The following is a 26,188-nucleotide window of genomic DNA, read 5'->3' on the forward strand; positions in this document are numbered from 1 at the left end:
TTTATAAAAGATTTCGTATTATTTTTTTATTTAAATTAATATAAAATAATGACATCATCAAAGATGTTTTAAAATTTTTCTTTTTTATTTTAAATTATTTTTATGCTTAGAAAATGTTTATTTATGACATCATCATTTTAGAGATTTAATATATATATATATATATATATATATATATATATATATACATCATTATAAAGCACGTGCCATTATGCTTATGTGTCATTGCCTCAATTAATCTAATTTAAATTGTCCTACGTGTCATTCTATTATATTTAATATGGATTACATAATATTACGTGTCATTCTATTATTAAATTAAATTAAATTAAATTAATTAATAAATTATGGCTGGTTGTTACCTTAAAAGATAAAGATAAATATATAATGATCATAATTAATAATAAAATATTGGGCGATATATATATATATATATATATATATATATATATATATATATATATATATATATATATATATATATATATATATATATATATATATATATATATATATATATATATATATATATATATATATATATATATATATATATATATATATAGGGCTGCGATCTAGCGCTAAGCTGTATGTCCAGCGATAAAGGGAATAAGGAGCTCTACGTCGTCGATCTTGTCATCCTTCTCTCATCGTCGCCGTTCTTCCTTCTTCCCTTGTTTTATTTTCCGTTCAAGGTAATTTACAGAGGTAAGGGTATTTGTGTCTTTTCCTTTTTATATTTTTATTTTTCTTTTTCATTTTATTATTTTTTAAATTACTTATCAGTTAATTCAATTTTCAGTTGTTTTTTTTTTTGATTCATTATTCGTCGTACTCATCCTTCATATTGAATTCATTGTTTCATCGTCGTCATCCTTCAATTTATTGAACTTACATCGTTCGTTTTATAGTTCATTCTCCGTCGTCTACCTCAATTCATTCAATGGCTTCCTCATCCAATTATTCTGCAGTTGATTCAGTTTCTTCGATGAGTATTAAACATCCTGTATCTCCTAATGAGTCTGGAGTCGATATCGCTTATTCATCTGGTAAGTTTTATAATTATTTAATTTTCATCTGTTACTGTTTTATTTTACTTTTTATACTATCATTCATTCAATGTATGTTACTGTTTTATTCTCAATTTTATAGAATCCAATACTGTTTTCATCAATAAATTATCATACATTATATGTATGTTATTGTTTAATACCTATACATTATGTGTTTTATCTTTACATGTTATCATACATCAGATGCATTTTACTGTAATACAATATTGTTTTTATCATTATATTAACATACGTCATATGTATGTTATTTGTTTAATACGTATACATAATTTATGTTATCTTTCTTAGATGTTATCATACATTAGATGCATTTTACTTTTCGATCAAAACTTTTGTTACTTTTTTCATGTTCTCGTGTTACTTATTATCGTACATCACATGTATGTTAATATTTTTTATTGTTCTTACTTAGTTTTTTTTTTTTTTACAGATGTTCTGAATGCTTCCCCTGTTATTGATGAACATAATCATATACTGAGTTTAGTTGAGCATCGAACTCCAAATGGTTCTAGGTTATGGTTTCCAGTAGTTCCTATTGCATTAAAGCATGTTGTTGATTCTGTTTATCCTTCTTATGATCATTGCTTGCGTTTTTATGAGAGTTATGCTGAATTTGCTGGATTTGATGTCAAGAAAGCTTCATTTAATAGGTTGGCTGATGGTACTATCAATTACATTGTGTTCCGGTGTATTAGGTCGGGTGTTCCTAAAAGATTAGCTGTTGATACTCTTGTTAGTGATACCTATGTTGTTTCTAATCATGTTGATGCTATGAACAATAAAGCAAAACGTCAATCTAGGAAAGGTAAAGAAGTTGATGATAATCAGGTTAATGATGAAAACTCTTCGAATAAACCTCCTAAATTTGCTAACCGTAAGTCTTCAATAGTTAAGTGTGGTTGCGAGGCTAGTCTAAGGTGTAAATATGAAAACGGTAAGATATTCATTTTTAACTTTTTGAGGGGCACAATCATAAGCTCGTTTATGAAGCTAATAAGAATTCGCTGAATAAGAAGAGAAAGATGCAGTATTTTGATATGAACTTTGTTCATGATCTTGCTTCGAAGTCTAATATTGGCCCTATGCTTGCTCATCATATTAACTGTGATATTAGTGGTGGTTATGATATGGTTGGTCCTACTAATGTAGATTACAAAAATTTTAGGCGTGATTTGCTAAGGCATATTGGTGAAACTGATGCTCACATTGTCATTGAAAATCTGCTAAGGAAGAAGGAGGTTGTAACATCCCAGGTAAACGTTCCCCGTAACATGATATTGTCCGCTTTGCCCGTAGGCGCACATATTTTTCTTGGCAACCACACATGACGAGCATTTTCCCAGGAGGTCACCCATCTTGGTAGTGCTCTCGCCTGAGCACGCTTAACTGCAGAGTTCTCATGAGATCTGCTGCGCTTGTGGTCCCAAAACGCGTCATGCTAGGAAAGGGCTCCACTCCCTTATAAGGCATGCTTCGTTCCCCTCTCCAACCGATGTGGGACGGATGTTACAATCCTCCCCCTAATGGGAAACACAGCGTCCCCGCTGTGCACGTTGGTCCGGGGCCTGACTCTGATACCATCTGTAACATCCCAGGTAAACGTTCCCCGTAGCATGATATTGTCCACTTTGCCCATAGGCGCACGAATTTTTCTTGGCAACCACACACGACGAGCACTTTCCCAGGAGGTCACTCATCTTGGTAGTGCTCTCGCCTGAGCACGCTTAACTGCAGAGTTCTCATGAGATCTGCTGCGCTTGTGGTCCCAAAACGTGTCATGCTAGGAAAGGTCTCCACACCCTTATAAGGCATGCTTCGTTCCCCTCTCCAACCGATGTGGGACGGATGTTACAGAGGTTTTACCCAATTTTACTTGCGAGTATAGATGTGATGAAGAAGGTTGTTTAAATGGTGTTTTTTGGGCTGATCAGTTGTCTAAAATGAATTACAAAGAATTTGGTGACATTGTTTCATTTGATGCAACATATGGTACCAATAGGTATTTTTTTATGTGACATTGTTTTGTTTAACATTCGTTAGTTGCATGTTAGCTCTTAATGTTGTTTTTTTATTGGTTTTCTTTTTTAGGTACAATTTGAGATTTGTTCCTATCACTGGTATTGATAATCACAAGAAGCTTCTTATATTTGGTGCTGCATTGCTATCACGTGAAACTATTGATTCGTACAAATGGTTTATTAACTGTTTTTCAAAAACTTTCTCTACTGAACCTGGTTTGGTTACTACTGATCAAGACCCTGCAGTGTTGGAAGCTGTAACGACTCGACTTTTTCGATTTGCTTTTGTGCTTTGTGCTTTCACGAAACTGCGTATATGTGCGTACTGAGCTAGTTTATGCTCTGGAATCTTATTTAATGATTAATTACTTTCATTAATACCTTACAACGTGCTATTAAGTGTGTAATCACTTAACTTGATCTACGAAAGCTTTTACGACCGTTGGTGTCACTTGAAATTTGAAACGAGCTATGTATTTCGGTACACGTTTAACTTTGGTCATAATCGGAATATTATGACTACGAAACACTAATTTTTATTTTATAATAACAATTACTTGGGTTTTTGGATGCTTAATTACGCTTAGTAATTTACTAGAGCACACTAGTTAGTCTTGTTGGACTTTCTACCTTGTTGGACTTTAGCCCACCCTACACTAGCTAGTGGACTATTTAATTAGCCCAATTATAATAAGTTAGTGACCCATATTAATGAAAGACAAATGTCCATTTATTAGAGGGAACATACTAGCATTTTTGTTAAGCATTATCCTTAATGTTGCATGGGATCCTAACATAAGCACCAACTTTAGACAACCATTAACCAAAAAGCAAAAAGTTGTCCCCCTTGTCTCCCCCCAATCCCACGGCCATACCACCCCTCCCACCTCCTCACCACCTATAAATACAATCCTTATTTCACCCATTCTACACTTGATCTCATTTGCAATTTACACACACTTACTCTCTAATTCTCTCTCTAGTCTTTCTCACTCTAAAAAGTGTAAGTTTTTAAATTTTCTTTTTCTTCTTTTCTTTTTCATAAAGTCGACATCATCATCATCATCATTTTTTGGATCTAGCTTTTAGCTTTTGATCTTGTTATATCTTGTAGATTCAAACTTGAGTTTGGATCCTTCAAGAACATAAAAGATTCAAGCTTTCTAGCTTGGAATCTTTATTTACTTGTTAGATCTAGTTTGTAATTTCTTTGTTTTGTTATAAAGATCAAAACTTGTGTTTATGATCTTTATGTATCTTAAAGATCCAAGCTTTATGCTTCAAGATCTTCAAGAACACTAAAGATCCAAGCTTTTTAGCTTAGGGTTTCATTATTATGTTAAAGATCTTAGCTTTCTAGCTTATGGTCTCATTACTTTCATTATTTTATTAAAGATCTTAGCTTTCTAGTTTATGGTCTCATTAATCTTGTAAAGATCCAAGCTTTCTAGCTTAGGGTTTTCTTAATACTTGAGATCTAAGTTATTATTGTAGATCTCACTTATTCGGAACCTTTTTGTGTTTGTTGTGATGATAAAGATCAAGTCTTCATCATCAGATATGATGGAGATGCATAAACTTGTGTAAAATGGACAAAGGTTGAAGCTTTATTGGATTTATGCAATAAAGAGGCAATCTGGATGTTCAAAACTTGTAGAATGATAGATTTTACTCTTAGTTGTGTGTTGATGGTTGAACCTTGGCCAAAGTGTGACGACCCGGAAATTTCCGACCAAATTTAAACTTAATCTTTATATGTTTCTGACATATAAGCAAAATCTGTAATGTTGAGTCTCGAAAACTTTGGAACAGTTTACATGAATGCATTTGCCCTTTGACCATTTCTGACGATTCACGAACAATTAATTGTAACTTGATATGTGTGTGTATATATATATATATATATATATATATATATATATATATATATATATATATATATATAATAATTAAAAATATAATTCTAACTATTGTATGTTGTTGTTACCAAAATTTATCTATGTAAAATAAAACAAAATATAATAATTATTATTTAAAACATATCCATATATATAAATAAAAGTATATTAAAAATACATATTTAACTATTGTATGCTGCTATAGACGTCGTATTTCAACAACAAACCACATCACCTCGTGAAATCACCACCAAGACAATCATCACCACCTCACTCCCTCTCTAACCTCTCTCTCACTCTCCTTCGTAAAACACTATCAAACGAACCAAACCACCACAGGCTATTCGAATTATCACCATGCCACCTGCAACCTTACTCTCTTCGATCATCACCATCATCGTTCACTTATGACAAACTGTGTACGTATATTTCTCTAATTGTATGAAACGTTATATTTTTTTTGTTGTGTTTCACTTCTTTGGAAACCCACGACCAAAACCACCATTACCATTGTGAACAACCACCATCTCCAATTAACCACCACTTGAACCTCCTGTCGACTACCATATCACCACCTAAAACCCATGACCAACCTACCATTAAACCTATATATATATATATACCTCTTTGTTAGACGGCCCAAACCCAAAAAGAAAACCCTTTCTTTACTCAACTGTAAAAGTTATGCAACCTTCACCCACCTTATTACAAACCACTACTACAACCTCTTGATCACAGCTATAAACCGTCACTTAAAATCTTCACAAAATCCACAGGCTTTTGTCAACTAGTTAATCCTGTTTTTTTGGTTGAAGCATTAAGCTGCTACTACTCGATGTGTTCTACTTCTGTTTACTTCCTGTTCTATCCGAAAACTATCACAAAACCACTTCACCATCCAACCAATCAATCATGAACTGTTACTGCTATATCCTTCTATTAGTAACCACCCTTGAATCCCACTATTGCTTGATACTATTTTTTTTTTCTTTTTGCTGGATAGTAAAAATGAAAAAAGAAAAAAAAAAGAATGATGATGGAACGAGTATGATAATGATGGGAAGGGTCGTAATTGTCTGCTACCATTTGCCTTTTCTGCTAATTTATATTATAAATTGAAAACCCTTTATTCCATTTTGACTCACGGCTGCTTACTCGTTTTCTCTTCCCTGTTATCCTTGCAAACCGAACATAAACATAATATATGCTAATGGACTATTAGTTGGGTTACTTTTGGACTCTTGAAACATAGACCCTGAATTTCTGTGTTGGGCCGACCTTAATTAAATAGATTGGGCTTGTGAGGAAAATATTGGGCCACGATGATGCATCTATCGTTTCTAAATTCTGGGTTTTACTAGACAGTAGGTTATGACGGGATGAGAAGTTGATGATGAGGATTATGTACATGAAATGATGTGTTGGTGATAACACTTGACGATGATAATATTATGTCGAAGATGATAAAGAAGACGATGGGTGTTGATGATGAACCGAGAGGATGATGACGATAATATTATGTCAATGGTGATATGATAACTAAGATAATCGATGTGTGGTTAAAGATATAGCTCGATAATGATGAAGACCGTAGAGGGATATGAAGAAGATGAGGTTATAACGAGATTTTGATAATGAATATACAAGTAAGAATAAGAAAGAAAAATAATTAAAGATTTCAGATTAGTAATATGATAAATAATTAATTATGCGAATTAATACAAGAACGTAATTGGCGGTTAAATGGTTTGGAATGTGCTTGGTTGAGCGGGAGGTCATGGGTTCGAGTCTTGTATGAGACATTTTTTTGGGAAAAGCTTGTTGGAGGTAGTTTTTCTTACCAAAGATTATTATTATAAATATTATTATTATTATTATTATTATTATTATTATTATTATTAGTATTATTATTATTATTATTATTATTATTATTATTATTATTATTATTATTATTATTATTATTATTATTATTATTATTATTATTGTTTTGTCATTAAGTAACATAAGTATTATTATTATTATCATCAACTATTTTTAATATTAGTATCATAAGTATTAGTATTATTATAGGTAGTATTATTATCATTATAATTATTAATATAACTATTAGCATTATTATAATGAGTATAATTAATATTATTATCATTATTATTATTAGTATTATTAAAATATATAGTATTATTATTAATATGACTATTAAAATTTCTATTAGAATCATCGTTTTTATTTAAAAGTACCATTATTATTTAAAATATTATTTTTATGAAAACTAACATTTTTATCTTATCATTATTATCTTTTCATTGAAATTATTATTATTACTAACATTACTTTTATTATTAGTAGTATTATCAAAACTATTAATAACAGTATCATTACTAAATCTATTAATAACAGTATCATTACAAGGTCAAACACTATATACAAATTTTTATTTATTATTATTGATATTATTTTAACAAATAAATAACTATATAAGAATATTTTTAAAACATATCACATAACAACATTAATATTTTCATAATAAATACTAATTATTTATCTAATGTATATAAAATAAAGTATAGTTAATTTGACTATTAATGAAACACACAAGTTACTGAAATAACAATTAATAATAATATCTAAACTTGTTCGATTACAAGTATATGCTTTAATAGATATATGAATAATATAGGTTCGTGAATCCGAGACCAACCCTACGTTTGTTCAATGACGTCATATGTATTTTTACTACAAAATACAGTATGGTGAGTTTCATTATTCCCTTTTTAAATGCTTTTTGCAATATATATTTTTGGGACTGAGAATACATGCGCTTTTATAAATGTTTTACGAAATAGACACAAGTAATTGAAACTACATTATATGGGTGAATGATCAAAGCCGAATATGCCCCTTTTGCTTGGTAGCCTAAGAATTAGTAAACCGATCTACTAATTGACGTGAATCCTAAAGATAGACTATTGGGTCTAACGAACCCCATCCAAAGTACTGGATGCTTTAGTACTTCGAATTCATTTTTATCATGTCCAAAGGATTTTCCGGAATGATAGGGGATATTCTTATATGCATCTTGTTAATGTCGGTTACCAGGTGTTCACCATATGAATAATTTTTATCTCTATGTATGAGATGTATATTGAAATATGAAATCTTGTGGTCTATTAAAATGATGAAAATGATTGATTATGATAAACTAATGAACTCACCAACCTTTTGGTTGACACTTGAAAGCATGTTTATTCTTAGGTATTAAAGAAATATTCCGCTGTGCATTAGCTCATTTTAAGGATATTATTGGGAGTTATTCATGGTATATTTCGAAAGACGTTGCATTCAAGTCATTGAGTTCATCAAGATTATTATTATTAGGTCAATTATAGTTGAATGTATTATGAAATGGCATGCATGCCATCAACTTTCATTGTAAAGAAAGTTTGTCTTTTAAAAACGAATACAATATTTATAAAATGTATCATATAGAGGTCAGTTACCTCGCGATGTAATCATATGTTATTGTATTCGTTCTTATGGATTAGGACGGGTCTTTACATGTGGTATCAGACCGGTGGTCTTTTTAGTTGGTATCAGAGCTGGTATAACCGCGTCTATGTGTGGCAGGTTAGTCGTAAAGGAGGTTCTCACAGTGTAACCTGTGGCGAAGCATTGGATCTTACTCCTTGCGATCCCTTACGAGGGTTGGCGGTTGCCGAGAGGCAGGTCCTAAAATCAGTATCTGAGGTACACTCAGTGGTCGCTGGATAGTTAAGCCACTGGGTGGGATGGTGTTTGTCCCCACATATATTTACATGTGGTATTAGAGCGGTGGTCTTTTCACAAAGTGATGCTAAAACATCAAAGAGTTGTACACTTGAAGCTTACAAGCATCAAGGATGAGAACCGTGATGAGCATCAAGCACCAAGAATCTCACCGGAGCACTTGTTTGCTGTTTTTCGAGGTCTGATCAGACTCCTAGGCTTCTGCAAAATTTATTTTCAGATGGTTCGTTTTGAGTAGATGACTTTTCGTTTAGGCCTCGACTTAATTCGATATACGGTTTAGGATTTATAGCCTTCCGAAAGTCACTACGCCTTTGTGACGTTGTGCTGAAATTTCTGACCTACTCGCACTTAAACCGTCGCCACGGTCAAACGAAGACGAGTTAGGTTCTGAAAATTGGTCAGTGGTTAGAGGACTCTGTAAAGACCCGTCCTAATCCATAAGAATGAATATAATAACATATGATTTCATTGCGAGGTATTTGACCTCTATATGATACATTTTACAAACATTGCATTCGTTTTAAAAGACAAACTTTCATTACATCAAAAATTGACAGACATGCATACCATTTCATAATATCCAACTATAAATGATCTAATCTATCATTTACTTAATCATAATCTTTACTGAACTCAACGACTTGAATGCAACGTCTTGTGAAATATGCCATGAATGACTCCAAGTAATACCTTTAAATTGAGCAAATGCACAGCGGAAGCTTTCTTTCAATCCTGAGAATAAACATGCTTTAAAGTGTCAACCAAAAGGTTGGTGAGTTCATTAGTTTATCATAATCGATCATTACCATAATTTTAATAGACTACAAGATTTTCATTTCCATTTCTCATAAACATCATCTCATATCAGGCATTTCGCACTGCATAGAGATAAAAATCATTCATATGGTGAAAACCTGGTAATCGACCTTTACAAGATGCATATAGAATATCCCCATCATTCCGGGACTCCCTTCGAACATGATAAATTCGAAGTACTAAAGCATCCGGTACTTTGGATGGGGCTTGTTGGGCCCAATAGATCTATCTTTAGGATTCGCATCAATTAGGGTGTCTGTTCCCTATTTCTTAGATTACCAGACTAAAAAGGGGCATATTCGGTTCGATAATCCAACCATAGAATGTAGTTTCGATTACATGTGTCTATTTCGTAAAAATTTATAAAGCAGCGCATGTATTCTCAGTCCCAAAATATATATTGCAAAAGCATTTAAAAAGGGAGCAAATGAAACTCACAATACTGTATTTTGTAGTAAAAATACATATGACGACATTGAACAATGCAAGGTTGGCCTCGGTATCACGAACCTATATTAAGTATATATATATATATATATATATATATATATATATATATATATATATATATATATATATATATATATATATATATTTATATGTTGGTCAGTAACTGTCTAACAATTTAGGTCAGGTCATAGTGTACCACAATCCTAATGCTCGAGATCGATATGCAAAAGTCAACAAAAGTCAATTTGATCCAAGATGATTTACAAAATCTTATTCATGTTTATTATATAACTTAAATAGTCGTTTTATATATTTAAATACATTTATCAGTTTTTATTAGAGTAAAAATAATACAAGTCATTTATAAATAAAATCTTATTTTAAAAATTTATATTAAAATTTATCTATGCTAAAAATATACTTTTATATATCTTAAGTAATATAATTTATGAAGTTCAATTAATATCTTAAAACTATAGTGATAGGTATTATTAATGTAATTGTATTACATGTAGTAAAAATATCGTTGTATCACATATTGATTTGATAAAATAATATCGATAATAATAATAAGTGAAAGTTGTATTATTTTGTAATAATAATAATTATTATTCTACTAATAAAATAACAATATTTATATATTACTAATGATTATAATAAAATGATAATTCTAATCATGGCAATCTTAATGATAGCAATACTATTTAATATTAACCGTAATAATAATGTTTTATATAAAAATAATAATTCTATTCAAAATGATAATTTTAAATAATAATACTAAAATTATAATACTAATGATATTTTATAATAACAATGATATTTCTATTAAAAATGATAATTTTAATAAAAATGATGGTTTTAATATTAGTGATACTTTTAATAATAATAATGACGATAAAACTAATAAAATGATAGTTTTAATAAAATATTAATTATTTTAATAATATTAATAATTATAATAATAATCATAATAATAATAATAATAATAATAATAATAATAATAATAATGATAATAATATTGATTATTAGATAATAATAATAATAATAACGATAATAACGACAATAGCGATAACGATAACGATAACGATAACCATTTTAACAATAATACATTAAAATTATAGATAATTCAATTGACTATAACTTTTAATCCGTTCATCGAAATCATTCGATATCTAAATGAAAAGTTATTAATTTTTCGCCGGTTTTCCAACGACGGAGATGAAAAGTTAAGTTATAAGTGCTCACATATCAATATTGAGATTCAATATTGCAGGAAAGTACGTAGACGTGATCGAGATGATAAACACTAGACTGACATCACGAGCATGCCCCCGAACATTACTCATATCCTCCATAGCTATAACCCATAATTTCCTTAGCTCTATCCCTCTCATAAAACCCGTTTTGGAATGACTCTTTCATGACTCCGTCGTAGTATTTTATGTATATTTGATAATAATAATAATAATACTAATAATAATACTAATAATAATAATAATAATAATAATATAATAATAATAATAATAAGATTAATAATAATCATAATAATCATAAATAAATAAATATGTATATGTATATCAGAGAGGGAGTGAGTTCGAGAGATTAGATAAATGAATTCCATTCGGACCAAAAACGCGTTTTAAAGGGAATTGGAGCTCACCAAACACCTCATGTGATCGCATGAGGTTTGCTTGGTTTATCCATGCAGTCGCATGGTTAACTAGTGCAAGTTACATTCAGCCAATCTCGTTTGCCGACACTCATTTATATATAATTTATATTTATTTATTTAATTTATATAATTAATTATATATTATATTATATTTACGTGCCTAGTTAAATTGTAATTTTTGCTCAAATGACTCGTACGTTGTCACTTGACTCATGTACCACTTTTAATTTTTCGAACGACGTTTCGTACGCTGAGAAAATTAATACTTTACATTTTGTGACGAGTACCTTTATAAATAATAATACTTAATTCAATGAAAAACTAACCCACTCAAAGTGTAACTAATTATTTGAGTGTTGTGGTCATTTGCTTCTATAAATCAATGGCTCGTTGTTTATCAAAATATATTTTTAAATTAAACGTTTTACGACTAAGTAATATTATATTTTATCACTTTGTAAAATATATAAACATAATCATTTGGAAATATAATTTATACATTTTAGAAATATCTATATAATATTTGGTTTTTCAAAACCAATTATACTTCGAAGTGCGTTTTATATAAGTTAACTCGTTTAAATAGAACTTATTATATTAAATAATGTTTTTAATAACATGAAAACTAAATAATTAATTTACCACGAGACAAACACTGTAAAGCACGCTTTTGAAAATTAAACAGGAATCTTTACCAACTTTTGACTAACTCTCGTTAATGACACTTTTGTAAATCACTTTACCAAATATTTCGAATACCGTTAAAATGGAAAGGTTTCCTAATTCAAAGTGGACCTCACAACAGAGACTCTTAATCATACAATGTATTTGATAATATCAATCATTTGATATTATCTTCTAATTCCGTCGATAAACATATTGAAACAAATACCTTCATGTAAAATATTATACTTTTAATACTTTGTTAATATTCTCAAGTTATAATATATACATATATATATACACACACTCATATTCATTTATATAATGGTTCGTGAATCGTCGGAACTTGGTCGAGGTTAAATGAATGTATGAACACAATTTTAAATTCTTGAGATTTAACTTAACAAACTTTGCTCATCGTGTCGGAACAATATAAAGATAAAGTTTAAATTTGGTCGAAAATTTTCGGGTTGTCACAGTACCTACCCGTTAAAGAAATTTCGTCCCCGAAATTTGATTGAGGTCGTCATGGATAACATTAAGAATGTTTTCATGACAAATATGAGTTGATAAATAGAGTTTTATCATCATTGAGTAATATGGATAAAACCATTTGAAGAATACGAGTGAGGCTATCACAAAAGAGTGAAATGAGTAGGTGTAGATTCATCATATCTTTTTGACGTAGATGGGATTGATTTCCAAGTTCAAGAGATTGGAGAAAATCTTCGTAATAAGATTTGATTTTCGGTAATAAAGGGAATTAGGATCTGCTTTAAATGCGATCATCTGTTTTGTTTGCTCTGTCGGATATTTTACTATAAATCCACCCCGTTCTTTTCCTTACAACTCACATCTTCTATTCTTTCTCTCTCAACTCATACCTTAAAGCATTCGTCAATATGCTCCATCCAGTTCTGCTTCTTGATATATTCCTAACTTTCATATCTGTCATTCTTCTTTTTCATCTACCGCCGGAAGAATCTATTCACTTCTACTATACTCTTGGTTTTATAGTATTTTTAGTTCCCCTGTGTCTTTATGTTGCTTTATGCATCGATGTATACGGTTTGTAATTTCTGGGTTGTTGTTGGGTTTTATATCTTCCCTTATACTTCAAAGTCTCTGCTTCTGTCTTCTATAATCATTGTCATCCCCAGTTATTGTTCTTTTTTATTTGCTGCAATTTATACCCCTATTTCTGTTTCGATGCTTTGTCCTTTCATTTCTTCTTCTTGCGATTTAGCACTGCTTGTAATGGTCTAGGATTCGCAGATATAAATTTCGGAATGAACATTGTTAATGTTCTAAGAAGGAAATGGTAATGGCACGATCTTGATTTGTTAAATTACCAGAATACCCTGGAAAAGACCGAATCATCAAGAAAATATTTTCTTGATATTTTAGAGGTTAAATAGAATACAAGAGTCGTGTGACATAGCACATGATGACGTTATGATCTGTGAATCATCACGTTCCATTTAGAAACTCAGCATGAATTACTGTAATATAATCACGTTGATCAAGTGTCATTATATTATACTAACTCATGCTTCAGCTCTCAACACCACTTCAAAAACATTCATATTTTTAAACTCGAAAGTTTCAGAATTTAGAAACTAAAATAGTTTCTTTTATGATGTAATACAGATAGCACGAAGAGGTAAATGATTTCAGATAAGAATAATTATGGAAATATCTTCAGACATATGGAGGATATTTATAATGAAAGATACGATGATATCTTAGAATTTCTAATATCAGAGGATGATGAAGAATATTGTCCGCAAGGGTTTAAAGTCAGGAGCAAGGTATTCGTTGATGGCTTTAGTAGCTACTGAATCATTTGGATTCTTTGAAGGAAGGTTTAGTCTTTGTGATTTGTCCACAGCCTCCTTAATGGTTTGCTTAATCCGTTTTCCAGTTCCAAACCTTCTCTTTTTCTGAGCTTTTCCAACACACTATTCTTTATCATCAAACTTTTGACTGTTAAGGTCGTTTACATTTTTTGCTGCTTCATCAGCATTTTCCAAACTTCGGAGAACTAGTTCGCAGTTTAGGGTGTTTTTCAGAAACTTCACATTCGAAGTATATAAGTCTAGGAGATAGACGTTATACATACACTTACAACTGTTGGCGTAGACATGCTGCAAGATTTCAAAATACTGATTGCTGATTCCCAATAATTGGCATGACAATTCTTGTTACAAGATGCGGATGAGTAAATGATGGGGTTTCGATAAATATAATAATTTTTTTTTCAGAAAGTCAAAGATCAGTGAAGTTGTTGGTAAGTTTATTGCTAATGTGGTGAGACAAAAAAGGTTCTCCGGTAACGATGACGAAAGGGCAACGTCTATATCAAGGTTATAATAAGATTGTTTCAACTGAAAAGTCGAAGTTGACTTGCTGGAGCTGTGACAAAGCTGACTAATTTGAAAAGGAATCTCAAAAATTATTTTTGCTAACAAATGCCAAAGGGTCTGACACGGATACATGTTAAATTATGACTCTAGTTTCGAGAGCTTTTCAGGTGCAAGACTGTGGTTAATATGTGGTTGAATCATCATCTCGATTGTTCATTATTTGAAGTGTCTTCAGGAATTCTGAAGGGTTTGAACACAGATTGTAATCGTTAATATACATATGATGTTCTAACACAGTTCTGAAGTCAAAGTATAGCTTGTGAAAGATGTAAGGATCTAAGAGTGATAATTTTGGTCATATCTCGAGTTGAATTCTGAGATTTCAAAATCAGAATATGTATTTAGATTTTTGAATGAGTATGGTTGTTTTAATTTCTATAAAGAATGTATATTGTTGTGAAAGTATGAAGTATAATGGATGATTTGCTGAATCAGATTCGAAGAATGTAACATATTAATTGTGAATTTATATATCTCTCGGGTATTACCTACCCGTTAAATTTTTTTTTCACAATTAATATTTTATACAGAAGAACTTTTATTACAGTCTTTATGAAATATATATGTGTATATTTTCTTCAGATGTAACATATATTTGATGAGTTAATATTAAATTAAACTCATTTGATTTGCGGTTGAAACTAGAATTGAATAATCCTTAAAAAACTTTAGAAATTACATAACTTTTACGGAGTATTTCTTCAATGTAATTGAAATTATGAATCAATACTTCGTTATTTGTTGATGCATGATGTTGGTGTTCGTGGAATTCTTGTGAACTTCGCAAGGTACGAATGATGTTATCTGAAAAGTTTCGAGTACATCAATGATGAAAGTGTAGAATCAAACATATATTTGAATAATACACTTGATTTATTATGAAATGGAATTCATTGAATTAAAAATAGAGATTGTAGTTAACGATGATTAAGTCGCTAACGAAGAATGTACATCATAGCATATTAGTAATATGAATTAACCGAATAGTTAAGATTCACACATAGTAGCTTAGTACGGAAAGATTTATTATGATTTAAAAAAATTCATATGTATAAGATATACATATAAATCCTTCAGTGGGAATGAGTTAATACTTCATAACTCATTATTTCGATATACCTATTGGTGATTGTGTTGTCGATATCGTTGGTGATTATGTAATTGGTGAAGCTTGTAGTGTTACAGGTGTTTCTGGTGTTGGGAATACTGACGGTGACTCTGGCGGTGCTAATGATACTGACGGTACTATTGATGCTGCTGGTAAACAAGTCTAGCTTGTAATTCATGCGTCATCCTTGTCAGGGTTTCTATTCTTCCCTATATCATTTCTAACCATCCATTCATCTTGGTTTACGGTTATGATTTAAATAAATAATCTCTAAAACTTTTAGAGATTACATAATCACCGTAGAATATTTCTCCGATGAAGTTATGAATCAATACTTCATCGTTTGTTGTTGTTGGTACTCCTTGGTATCTATGGTGTGTGTGACGTTGATAATCAAGGTACTGATTGTGATGTTAAAGTGTGGGATGCGGATGTTGCTGTTGGTGGTGGTGATGGTACTGTTGGTGGTGAGGATGGTGGTGCTGTTGATGCCGGTGTTGCTGCTGGTGCTTGTAATCTTTGCACCATATTCTCCAAAGCCAATACTCGAGCGCGAAGCTCGTTGACTTCTTCTATTACACCGTGGTGGTTGTCGGTTCGGACGAGTGGATGAATAAAATCTAGAATGTGAGATAGTATATAATCGTGACGAGACACTCTGGAAATGAGAGAGAAAATGGTGTTTCAGATAGGTTCGCCGGTTAATGCTTCAGGTTCTTCGCCAAGAGGGAAATGTAGTGGATGGAAGGGATCGCCTTCTTCTTGTCTCCAATGATTAAGAAGGCTACGAACCCATCATTAATTCATCTAAAATAGATGATGGCTGATTGGTTGATCCATTCCAGTCACACTACTTTCGGAGCTTGAATGGGATTTCATTTCGGAGTCCGAAGGACTTGAACTAATGAAGAATTCCATTTCATATGATTGAATAAAGGATTTTTCGATATGAAATGATTTTCCGGCTATCGAATGGTATTCTAATTACATAGAATATCTATATATATAGAGCAAAAGATTTCATAAATTACAGAGGAATTTACGGAATATGTCAAGAAAAGTTTACAGTAACAGATACGCTAAGATATGAATTAGCAGATACGCTAAGATATGAATTTTGTCTATACACTATTCATGCAATCAATGCAATAAGATGTGTCTAAACTAAAAATGATAAGCAGGTAATTTTCGACAAAAATGATAAGCAAAACTTTTGACATGCAGACACGGTTTAAGTCCAGACTCACTAATGCATCCTAACGACTATCAGTTAGACACATTAATGCAGACCTGGTTCGCTAAGACCACCGCTCTGATACCACATGTAAATACCTGTCCTAATCCATAAGAATGAATACAATAACATATGATTTCATTGCGAGGTATTTGACCTATATATGATACATTTTACAAACATTTCATTCGTTTTAAAAGACAAACTTTCATTACATCGAAAATTGACAGGCATGCATACCATTTCATAATATCCAACTATAAATGATCTAATCTGTCATTTACTTAATCATAATATTTACTGAACTCAACGACTTGAATGCAACGTCTTTTGAAATATGCCATGAATGACTCTAAGTAATATCTTTAAATTGAGCAAATGCACAGCGGAAGATTTCTTTCAATCCTGAGAATAAACATGCTTTAAAGTGTCAACCAAAAGGTTGGTGAGTTCATTAGTTTATCATAATCGATTATTTTCATAATTTTAATAGACCACAAGATTTTCATTTCCATTTCTCATAAACATCATCTCATATCAGGCATTTCGCACAGCATAGAGATAAAAATCATTCATATGGTGAACACCTGGTAATCGACCTTAACAAGATGCATATAGAATATCCCCATCATTCCGGGACTCCCTTCGGACATGATAAATTCAAAGTACTAAAGCATCTGGTACTTTGGATGGGGCTTGTTGGGCCCAATAAATCTATCTTTAGGATTCGCGTCAATTAGGGTGTCTGTTCCCTAATTCTTAGATTACCAGACTAAAAAGGGGCATATTCGATGCAATAATCCAACCATAGAATGTAGTTTCGATTACTTGTGTCTATTTCGTAAAACATTTATAAATCAGCGCATGTATTCTCAGTCCCAAAATATATATTGCAAAAGCATTTAAAAAGGGGGCAAATGAAACTCACAAAACTGTATTTTGTAGTAAAAATACATATGACGACATTGAACAATGCAAGGTTGGCCTCAGATTCACGAACCTATATTAAGTATATATATATATATATATATATATATATATATATATATATATATATATATATATATATATATATATATATATATATATATATATATATATATTTTATATGTTGGTCAGTAACTATCTAACAATTTAGGTCAGGTCATAGTGTACCACAATCCTAATGCTCGAGATCGATATGCAAAAGTCAACAAAAGTCAATTTGACCCAAGATGATTTAAAAAATCTTATTCATGTTTATTATATAACTTAAATAGTCGTTTTATATATTTAAATTCATTTATCAGTTTTTATTAGAGTAAAAATAATACAAGTCATTTATAAATAAAATCTTATTTTAAAAATTTATATTAAAATTTATCTATGCTAAAAATATACTTTTATATATCTTAAATAATATAATTTATGAAGTTCAATTAATATCGTAAAACTATAGTGATAGGTATTATTAATGTAATTGTATTACATGTAGTAAAATATCTTTGTATCACATATTGATTTGATAAAATAATATCGAAAATAATAATAAGTGAAAGTTGTATTATTTTTTAATAATAATTATTATTTTTCTACTAATAAAATAACAATATTTATATATTACTAATGATTATAATAAAATGATAATTCTAATCATGACAATCTTAATGATATCAATACTTTTTAATATTAATCGTAATAATAATATTTTATATAAAAATAATAATTCTATTCAAAATGATAATTTTAAATAATAATAATACTGAAATGATAATACTAATGATATTTTATAATAACAATGATATTTCTATTAAAAATGATAATTTTAATAAAAATGATGGTTTTAATATTAGTGATACTTTTAATAATAATAATGACGATAAAAATAATAAAATGATAGTTTTGATAAAATATTAATAATAATAATAATAATAATAATAATAATAATAATAATTATAATAATAATAATAATAATAATAATAATAATAATAATAATAATAATATTGATTATTAGATAGTAATAATAATAACGATAATAACGACAATAACGATAAAGATAACGATAACGATAACGATAACGATAACCATTTTAACAATAATACATTAAAATTATAGATAATTCAATTGACTATAACTTTTAATCTGTTCATCGAAACCATTCGATATCTAAATGAAAAGTTATTAATTTTTTGCCAGTTTTCCAACGACATGGATATCATATACTTATCTCAATTGCATATGTAACAAATTCATAATCTATCATAAGCTATCTAATGACAAAATTAAACATACAAGCATGCATAAACATATATACTCGAGCACTAGTCAGGGATACACTATCAATATATAAAAGTTAAGTTATAAGTGTTCACGTATCAATATTGAGATTCAATATTGCAGGAAAGTACGTGGATGCGACGGAGATGATAAACACTAGACTGACCTCATGAGCATGCCCCCGAACATTACTCATATCCTCCATAGCTATAACCCATAATTTCCTTAGCTCTATCCCTCTCATAAAACCCATTTTGGAATGACTCGTTCATTACTCCGTCGTAGTATTTTATGTATATTTGATAATAATAATACTACTACTACTACTACTACTACTAATAATAATAATAATAATAATAATAATAATAATAATAATAATAATAATAATAATAATAATAATAATAATAATAATAATAATAATAATAATAATAATAATAATAATAATAATATTAATATTAATAAAATAATCATAAATAAATATGTATATGTATATCAGAGAGGGAGTGAGTTCGAGAGAGTAGATAAATGAATTCCATTCTGACAAAAACGCGTTTTAAAGGGAATTGGAGCTCACCAAACACCCCATGCGATCGCATGGGGTTTGCTTGTTTTATCCATGCAGTCACATGGTTAACTAGTGCAAGTTACATTCAGCCAATCTCGTTTGCTGACACTCATTTATATATAATTTATAGTTATTTATTTAATTTATATAATTAATTATATATTATATTATATTATATTTACGTGCCTAGATAAATTGTAATTTTTGCTCAAATGACTCGTACGTTGTCACTCGACTCATGTACCACTTTCGATTTTTTGAACGACGTTTCGTACGCTGAGAAAATTAATACTTTACGTTTCGTGACGAGTACCTTTATAAATAATAATACTTAATTCAATGAAAAACTAACCTACTCAAAGTGTAACCTAATCATTTGAGTGTTGTGGTCATTTACTTCTATAAATCAATGGCTCGTTGTTTATCAAAATATATTTTTAAATTAAACGTTTTACGACTAAGTAATATTATATTTTATCACTTTGTAAAATATATAAACATAATCATTTGGAAATATAATTTATACATTTTAGAAATATCTATATAATATTTGGTTTTTCAAAACCAATTATACTTCAAAGTGCGTTTTATATAAGTTAACTCGTTTAAATAGAAGTTATTATATTAAATAATGTTTTTAATAATATAAAAACTAAATAATTAATTTACCACAATACAAACACTGTAAAGCACGCTTTTGAAAATTAAACGGGATTCTTTACCAACTTTTGACTAACTCTCGTTAATGACACTTTTTTAAATCACTTTAACAAATATTCCGAATACCGTTAAAAAGGAAAGGTTTCCTAATTCAAAGTGGACCTCACAACAGAGACTCGTAATCATACAATGTATTTAATAATATCAATCATTTGATATTATCTTCTAATTCCGTCGATAAACATATTGAAACAAATACGTTCATGTAAAATATTATACTTTTAATACTTTATTAATATTCCCAAGTTATAATATATATATATATATATATATATATATATATATATATATATATATATATATATATATATATATATATATATATATATATAATGGTTCGTGAATCGTTGAAACTTGGTCGAGGTTAAATGAATGTATGAACACAGTTTTAAATTCTTGAGATTTAACTTAACAAACTTTGCTCATCGTGTCGGAACAATATAAAGATAAAGTTTAAATTTGGTCGAAAATTTCCAGGTTGTCACAGACTCACATACGGAGCCATAGCCACTGACTATGCGTCTTTTCGATTTGTATAGAGGTCGTAACAGCTATCCAAAGTTAGCCTTTTGTTTCGATCTCTATTCTTGTTAAACTTACCTTAGCTTTGATGAATGATTATAATGTTGATGATGACACTTAAACGTAATTTATTCACTTTTAAACTTTTGGGGACAACATACTGAACTAGTGACCTTTAACTTAGGTTGACGACCTTTCGGACCAACTTATTACCTGCATACGTTTCATATCAACTTTTACTGCTTATTCACTGTGAGTTATAGCTTCCCTCTTTACTTATACTATTTTTGGGACTGAGAATACATGCGCTTTTTATGTTTTACCTACTTGAAACGAGTACTTAAACTTTACATATGTGTGGGTTATATTGTAGCGACCCGAACTTTTCCATGTTTATATATATTAATTGAGATTGATATTTACATGATTAAATGTTTCCAACATATTAAGCAATCAAACTTGTTAAGACTTGATTAATTGAAATATGTTTCATATAGACAATTGACCACCCAAGTTGACCGGCGATTCACGAACGTTAAAACTTGTAAAAATGACATGACAATATATATATGGATATACATATGGTTAACATGAGATTATGATAAGTAAGTATCTCCATAAGTATATTAACAATGAGTTATATACATATAAACAAGACTACTAACTTAAGGATTTCGAAACGAGACATATATGTAACGATTATCGTTGTAACGACATATAAATGTATATATATATCATATTAAGATATATTAATATATCATAATATCATGATAATATAATAATTTAACATCTCATTATATATAATAAACAATGGGTTAACAACATTAATTGAGATCGTTAACTTAAAGGTTTCAAAACAACACTTACATGTAACGACTAACGATGACTTAACGACTCAGTTAAAATGTATATACATGTAGTGTATTTAGATGTATTAAAATACTTTTGGAAGACTTCAAGACATATATCAAAACACTCATACTTAACAAAAATGGTTACAGTTACTTTTCCATTCTTTTCTTTCATCAAGAATTCTAGTCGTATTCTTACCCGTATTATACACAGCTTCAAAATGTACTTACTATGAGTATATACCAATAGGAACTAGCATGGGATTCCACTCTTGATTATTTCATGTATGACTAATCAATTTTAACTTCTACCATGAGCTAGTCAACTAACTAGAACTCCTTTTAACCCCACTCACCACTCACCAATTACCACTCATCATTCACTCCATTTCACTTCCAATTCTCTTTCTAATTCTCTCTCAACACACACACACTATTATGAACGTATTTTTCCAGTAGTTAATCATCATATTCATCAAAAATCACTTCAAGAATCAAGCTATAATCATCATAGGAAGAACACTTCAAGAACACTTCAAAAATCCCTTCAAGTTTACTAATTTACTTCCAAGCTTTCTAATCTATTCCAAGTAATCATCTAAGATCAAGAAACCTTTGTTATATATAGTAGGTTATCTTTCTTATTCAAGGTAATATTCATATTCAAACTTTGATTCAATTTCTATAACTATAAACTATCTTAATTCGAGTAAAAATCTTACTTGAACTCCTACTTCAAGAACTTTCAAGCCATCCAAGATCCTTTGAAGCTAGATCATTTCTTGTCACTTCCAGTAGGTTTACCTACTAAACTTGAGGTAGTAATGATGTTCATAACATCATTCGATTCATATATATAAAACTATCTTATTCAAAGGTTTAAACTCGTAATCACTAGAACATAGTTTAGTTAATTCTAAACTTGTTCGCAAACAAAAGTTAATCCTTCTAACTTGACTTTTAAAATTAACTACACACATGTTATATATCTATATGATATGCTAACTTAATGATTTAAAACCTGGAAACACGAAAAACACCGTAAAACCGGATTTACGCCGTCGTAGTAACACCGCGGGCTGTTTTGGGTTAGTTAATTAAAAACTATGATAAACTTTGATTTAAAAGTTGTTATTCTGAGAAAATGATTTTTATTATGAACATGAAACTATATCCAAAAATTATGGTTAAACTCAAAGTGGAAGTATGTTTTCTAAAATGGTCATCTAGACGTCGTTCTTTCGACTGAAATGACTACCTTTACAAAAATGACTTGTAACTTATTTTTCCGACTATAAACCTATACTTTTCTGTTTAGATTCATAAAATAGAGTTCAATATGAAACCATAGCAATGTGATTCACTCAAAACGGATTTAAAATGAAGAAGTTATGGGTAAAACAAGATTGGATAATTTTTCTCATTTTAGCTACGTGAAAATTGGTAACAAATCTATTCCAACCATAACTTAATCAACTTGTATTGTATATTATGTAATCTTGAGATACCATAGACACGTATACAATGTTTCGACCTATCATGTCGACACATCTATATATATTTCGGAACAACCATAGACACTCTATATGTGAATGTTGGAGTTAGCTATACAGGGTTGAGGTTGATTCCAAAATATATATAGTTTGAGTTGTGATCAATACTGAGATACGTATACACTGGGTCGTGGATTGATTCAAGATAATATTTATCGATTTATTTCTGTACATCTAACTGTGGACAACTAGTTGTAGGTTACTAACGAGGACAGCTGACTTAATAAACTTAAAACATCAAAATATATTAAAAGTGTTGTAAACATACTTTGATATATATGTATATATTGTTATAGGTTCGTGAATCAACCAGTGGCCAAGTCTTACTTCCCGACGAAGTAAAAATCTGTGAAAGTGAGTTATAGTCCCACATTTAAAATCTAATATTTTTGGGATGAGAATACATGCAGGTTTTATAAATGATTTACAAAATAGACACAAGTACGTGAAACTAGATTCTATGGTTGAATTATCGAAATCGAATATGCCCCTTTTTATTAAGTCTGGTAATCTAAGAATTAGGGAACAGACACCCTAATTGACGCGAATCCTAAAGATAGATCTATTGGGCCTAACAAACCCCATCCAAAGTACCGGATGCTTTAGTACTTCGAAATTTATATCATATTCGAAGGGTGTCCCGGAATGATGGGGATATTCTTATATATATGCATCTTGTTAATGTCGGTTACCAGGTGTTCACCATATGAATGATTTTTATCTCTATGTATGGGATGTGTATTGAAATTTGAAATCTTGTGGTCTATTGTTACGATTTGATATATATAGGTTAAACCTATAACTCACCAACATTTTTGTTGACGTTTAAAGCATGTTTATTCTCAGGTGAATACTAAGAGCTTCCGCTGTTGCATACTAAAATAAGGACAAGATTTGGAGTCCATGTTTGTATGATATTGTGTAAAAACTGCATTCAAGAAACTAATTACGATGTAATATATTTGTATTGTAAACCATTATGTAATGGTCGTGTGTAAACAGGATATTTTAGATTATCATTATTTGATAATCTACGTAAAGCTTTTTAAACCTTTATTTACGAAATAAAGGTTATGGTTTGTTTTAAAAATGAATGCAGTCTTTGAAAAATGTCTCATATAGAGGTCAAAACCTTGCAACGAAATCAATTAATATGGAACGTTTTTAATCAATAAGAACGGGACATTTCAGTTGGTATCCGAGCGTTGGTCTTAGAGAACCAGAAACTTTGCATTAGTGTGTCTTATTGAGTTTGTTAGGATGCATTAGTGAGTCTGGACTTCGACCGTGTTTTCTTTAAAAATGATTGCTTAACATTTTTGTTGGAAACTATATATTTTTAACATATGAATATTATGTGATATATTAATCTCTTAACGTGTTTGATATTATGTGATAGATGTCTACCTCTAGAACAAGTCCCATTGACTCACCTAATAATAATGAAGAGTCAAATGTAAATTGGAATGATTCGTGGACTGATTCACAAGTTCCCGAAGAGGAACCGGAAGAAGAGTCGGAACCGGAAGAAGAATCGGAACCGGAAGAAGAATCGGAACCGGAAGAAGAAATAGAACCGGTGGGGGAAATAATAAAATGGTTAAGTAAAAGAGAATCCTCAACCAACCGACCAAGGTTAATTATGGTCAATGGTGTTTCCGCCAAGGAAGCAAAATATTGGGAGGATTACCAATTCTCCGATGAATCGGATTCCGACGAGAATTCCGATGATGTTATAGAAATTACCCCAACTGAATTTAAAAAGGCAAAAGAAAATAATAAGGGAAAGGGCATAAAAATAGAGAAATCTAATTCCAATCCCGATGAACTTTATATGTATCGTCAACCCCCGAAGTCCTTAAGTTGTAACAATGACCCGGGAACCTCTAAACCACCAGGTTTTTCTAAACCAATGTGGACAACGACGGCTCGTATTAGGGGAACATCATATATCCCTAGAAACTTGGCAAAACGAACCAAAACCGAACAAGAAGAAACGAGCGAGTCGGAATAAGATAGTTGTATTCGTGTGGTGTAATATATGTAATATAGTGTGCTTATGCTTTATGATATATGTAAAAATTGCTTGTATTAATAAGTATTTTTTTTTATGAATCTAACTCTTGTCTATTTTACAGTATAAAAACATAAAATGGATAGACAACCCAATATTTTAAGAGACCTACCCGGAGACATGATTGATGAAATCTTGTCTAAAGTCGGTCAGAATTCCTCGGTACAACTATTTAAGGCGAGATCAGTTTGTAAGACATTCGAAGAACGTTCCAAGAATGCCTTGGTTTATAAAAGGCTTTCGTTTGAAAGATGGGGGATATCACATTGGGAAATCCATAAGTTACGATGTGTTTACTTTGACGCATATATTGCGGGGAACCCAAATGCTATTTTACGCAACGGGTTAAGAAATTATTTTGACTCAGTATATCCGAATATAGGACTTCGTGATTTAGAAAAAGCGGCTAACATGCAACATAAAGAAGCATGTTATGCTTACGGGTTAGTAATGTTCGCTTCTCACCAAAGTGAGAATAAGAACATCAGGCTACAACTATT

General features: G+C 30.3%; 1 protein-coding gene across 1 annotated transcript in view; it reads left to right on the forward strand.

Moving 5' to 3' along the window:
- The first annotated feature begins 590 nt into the window (after positions 1–590).
- LOC139847187 (protein FAR1-RELATED SEQUENCE 7-like) overlaps positions 591–26,188 on the forward strand; it is a 36,436-nt gene continuing 10,838 nt past the window's right edge. The window contains exons 1-7 of the mRNA XM_071836826.1: positions 591–708; positions 912–1,049; positions 1,504–1,947; positions 2,064–2,311; positions 3,005–3,072; positions 3,162–3,385; positions 15,976–16,047. Coding sequence (XP_071692927.1) covers positions 591–708; positions 912–1,049; positions 1,504–1,947; positions 2,064–2,311; positions 3,005–3,072; positions 3,162–3,385; positions 15,976–16,047 — 1,312 coding nt within the window. The remainder of the gene's footprint in view (positions 709–911; positions 1,050–1,503; positions 1,948–2,063; positions 2,312–3,004; positions 3,073–3,161; positions 3,386–15,975; positions 16,048–26,188) is intronic.

The sequence above is a fragment of the Rutidosis leptorrhynchoides genome, chromosome 1 (genome assembly GCF_046630445.1).
Source record: "Rutidosis leptorrhynchoides isolate AG116_Rl617_1_P2 chromosome 1, CSIRO_AGI_Rlap_v1, whole genome shotgun sequence".
In the NCBI taxonomy this organism is placed as follows: Eukaryota; Viridiplantae; Streptophyta; class Magnoliopsida; order Asterales; family Asteraceae; genus Rutidosis; species Rutidosis leptorrhynchoides.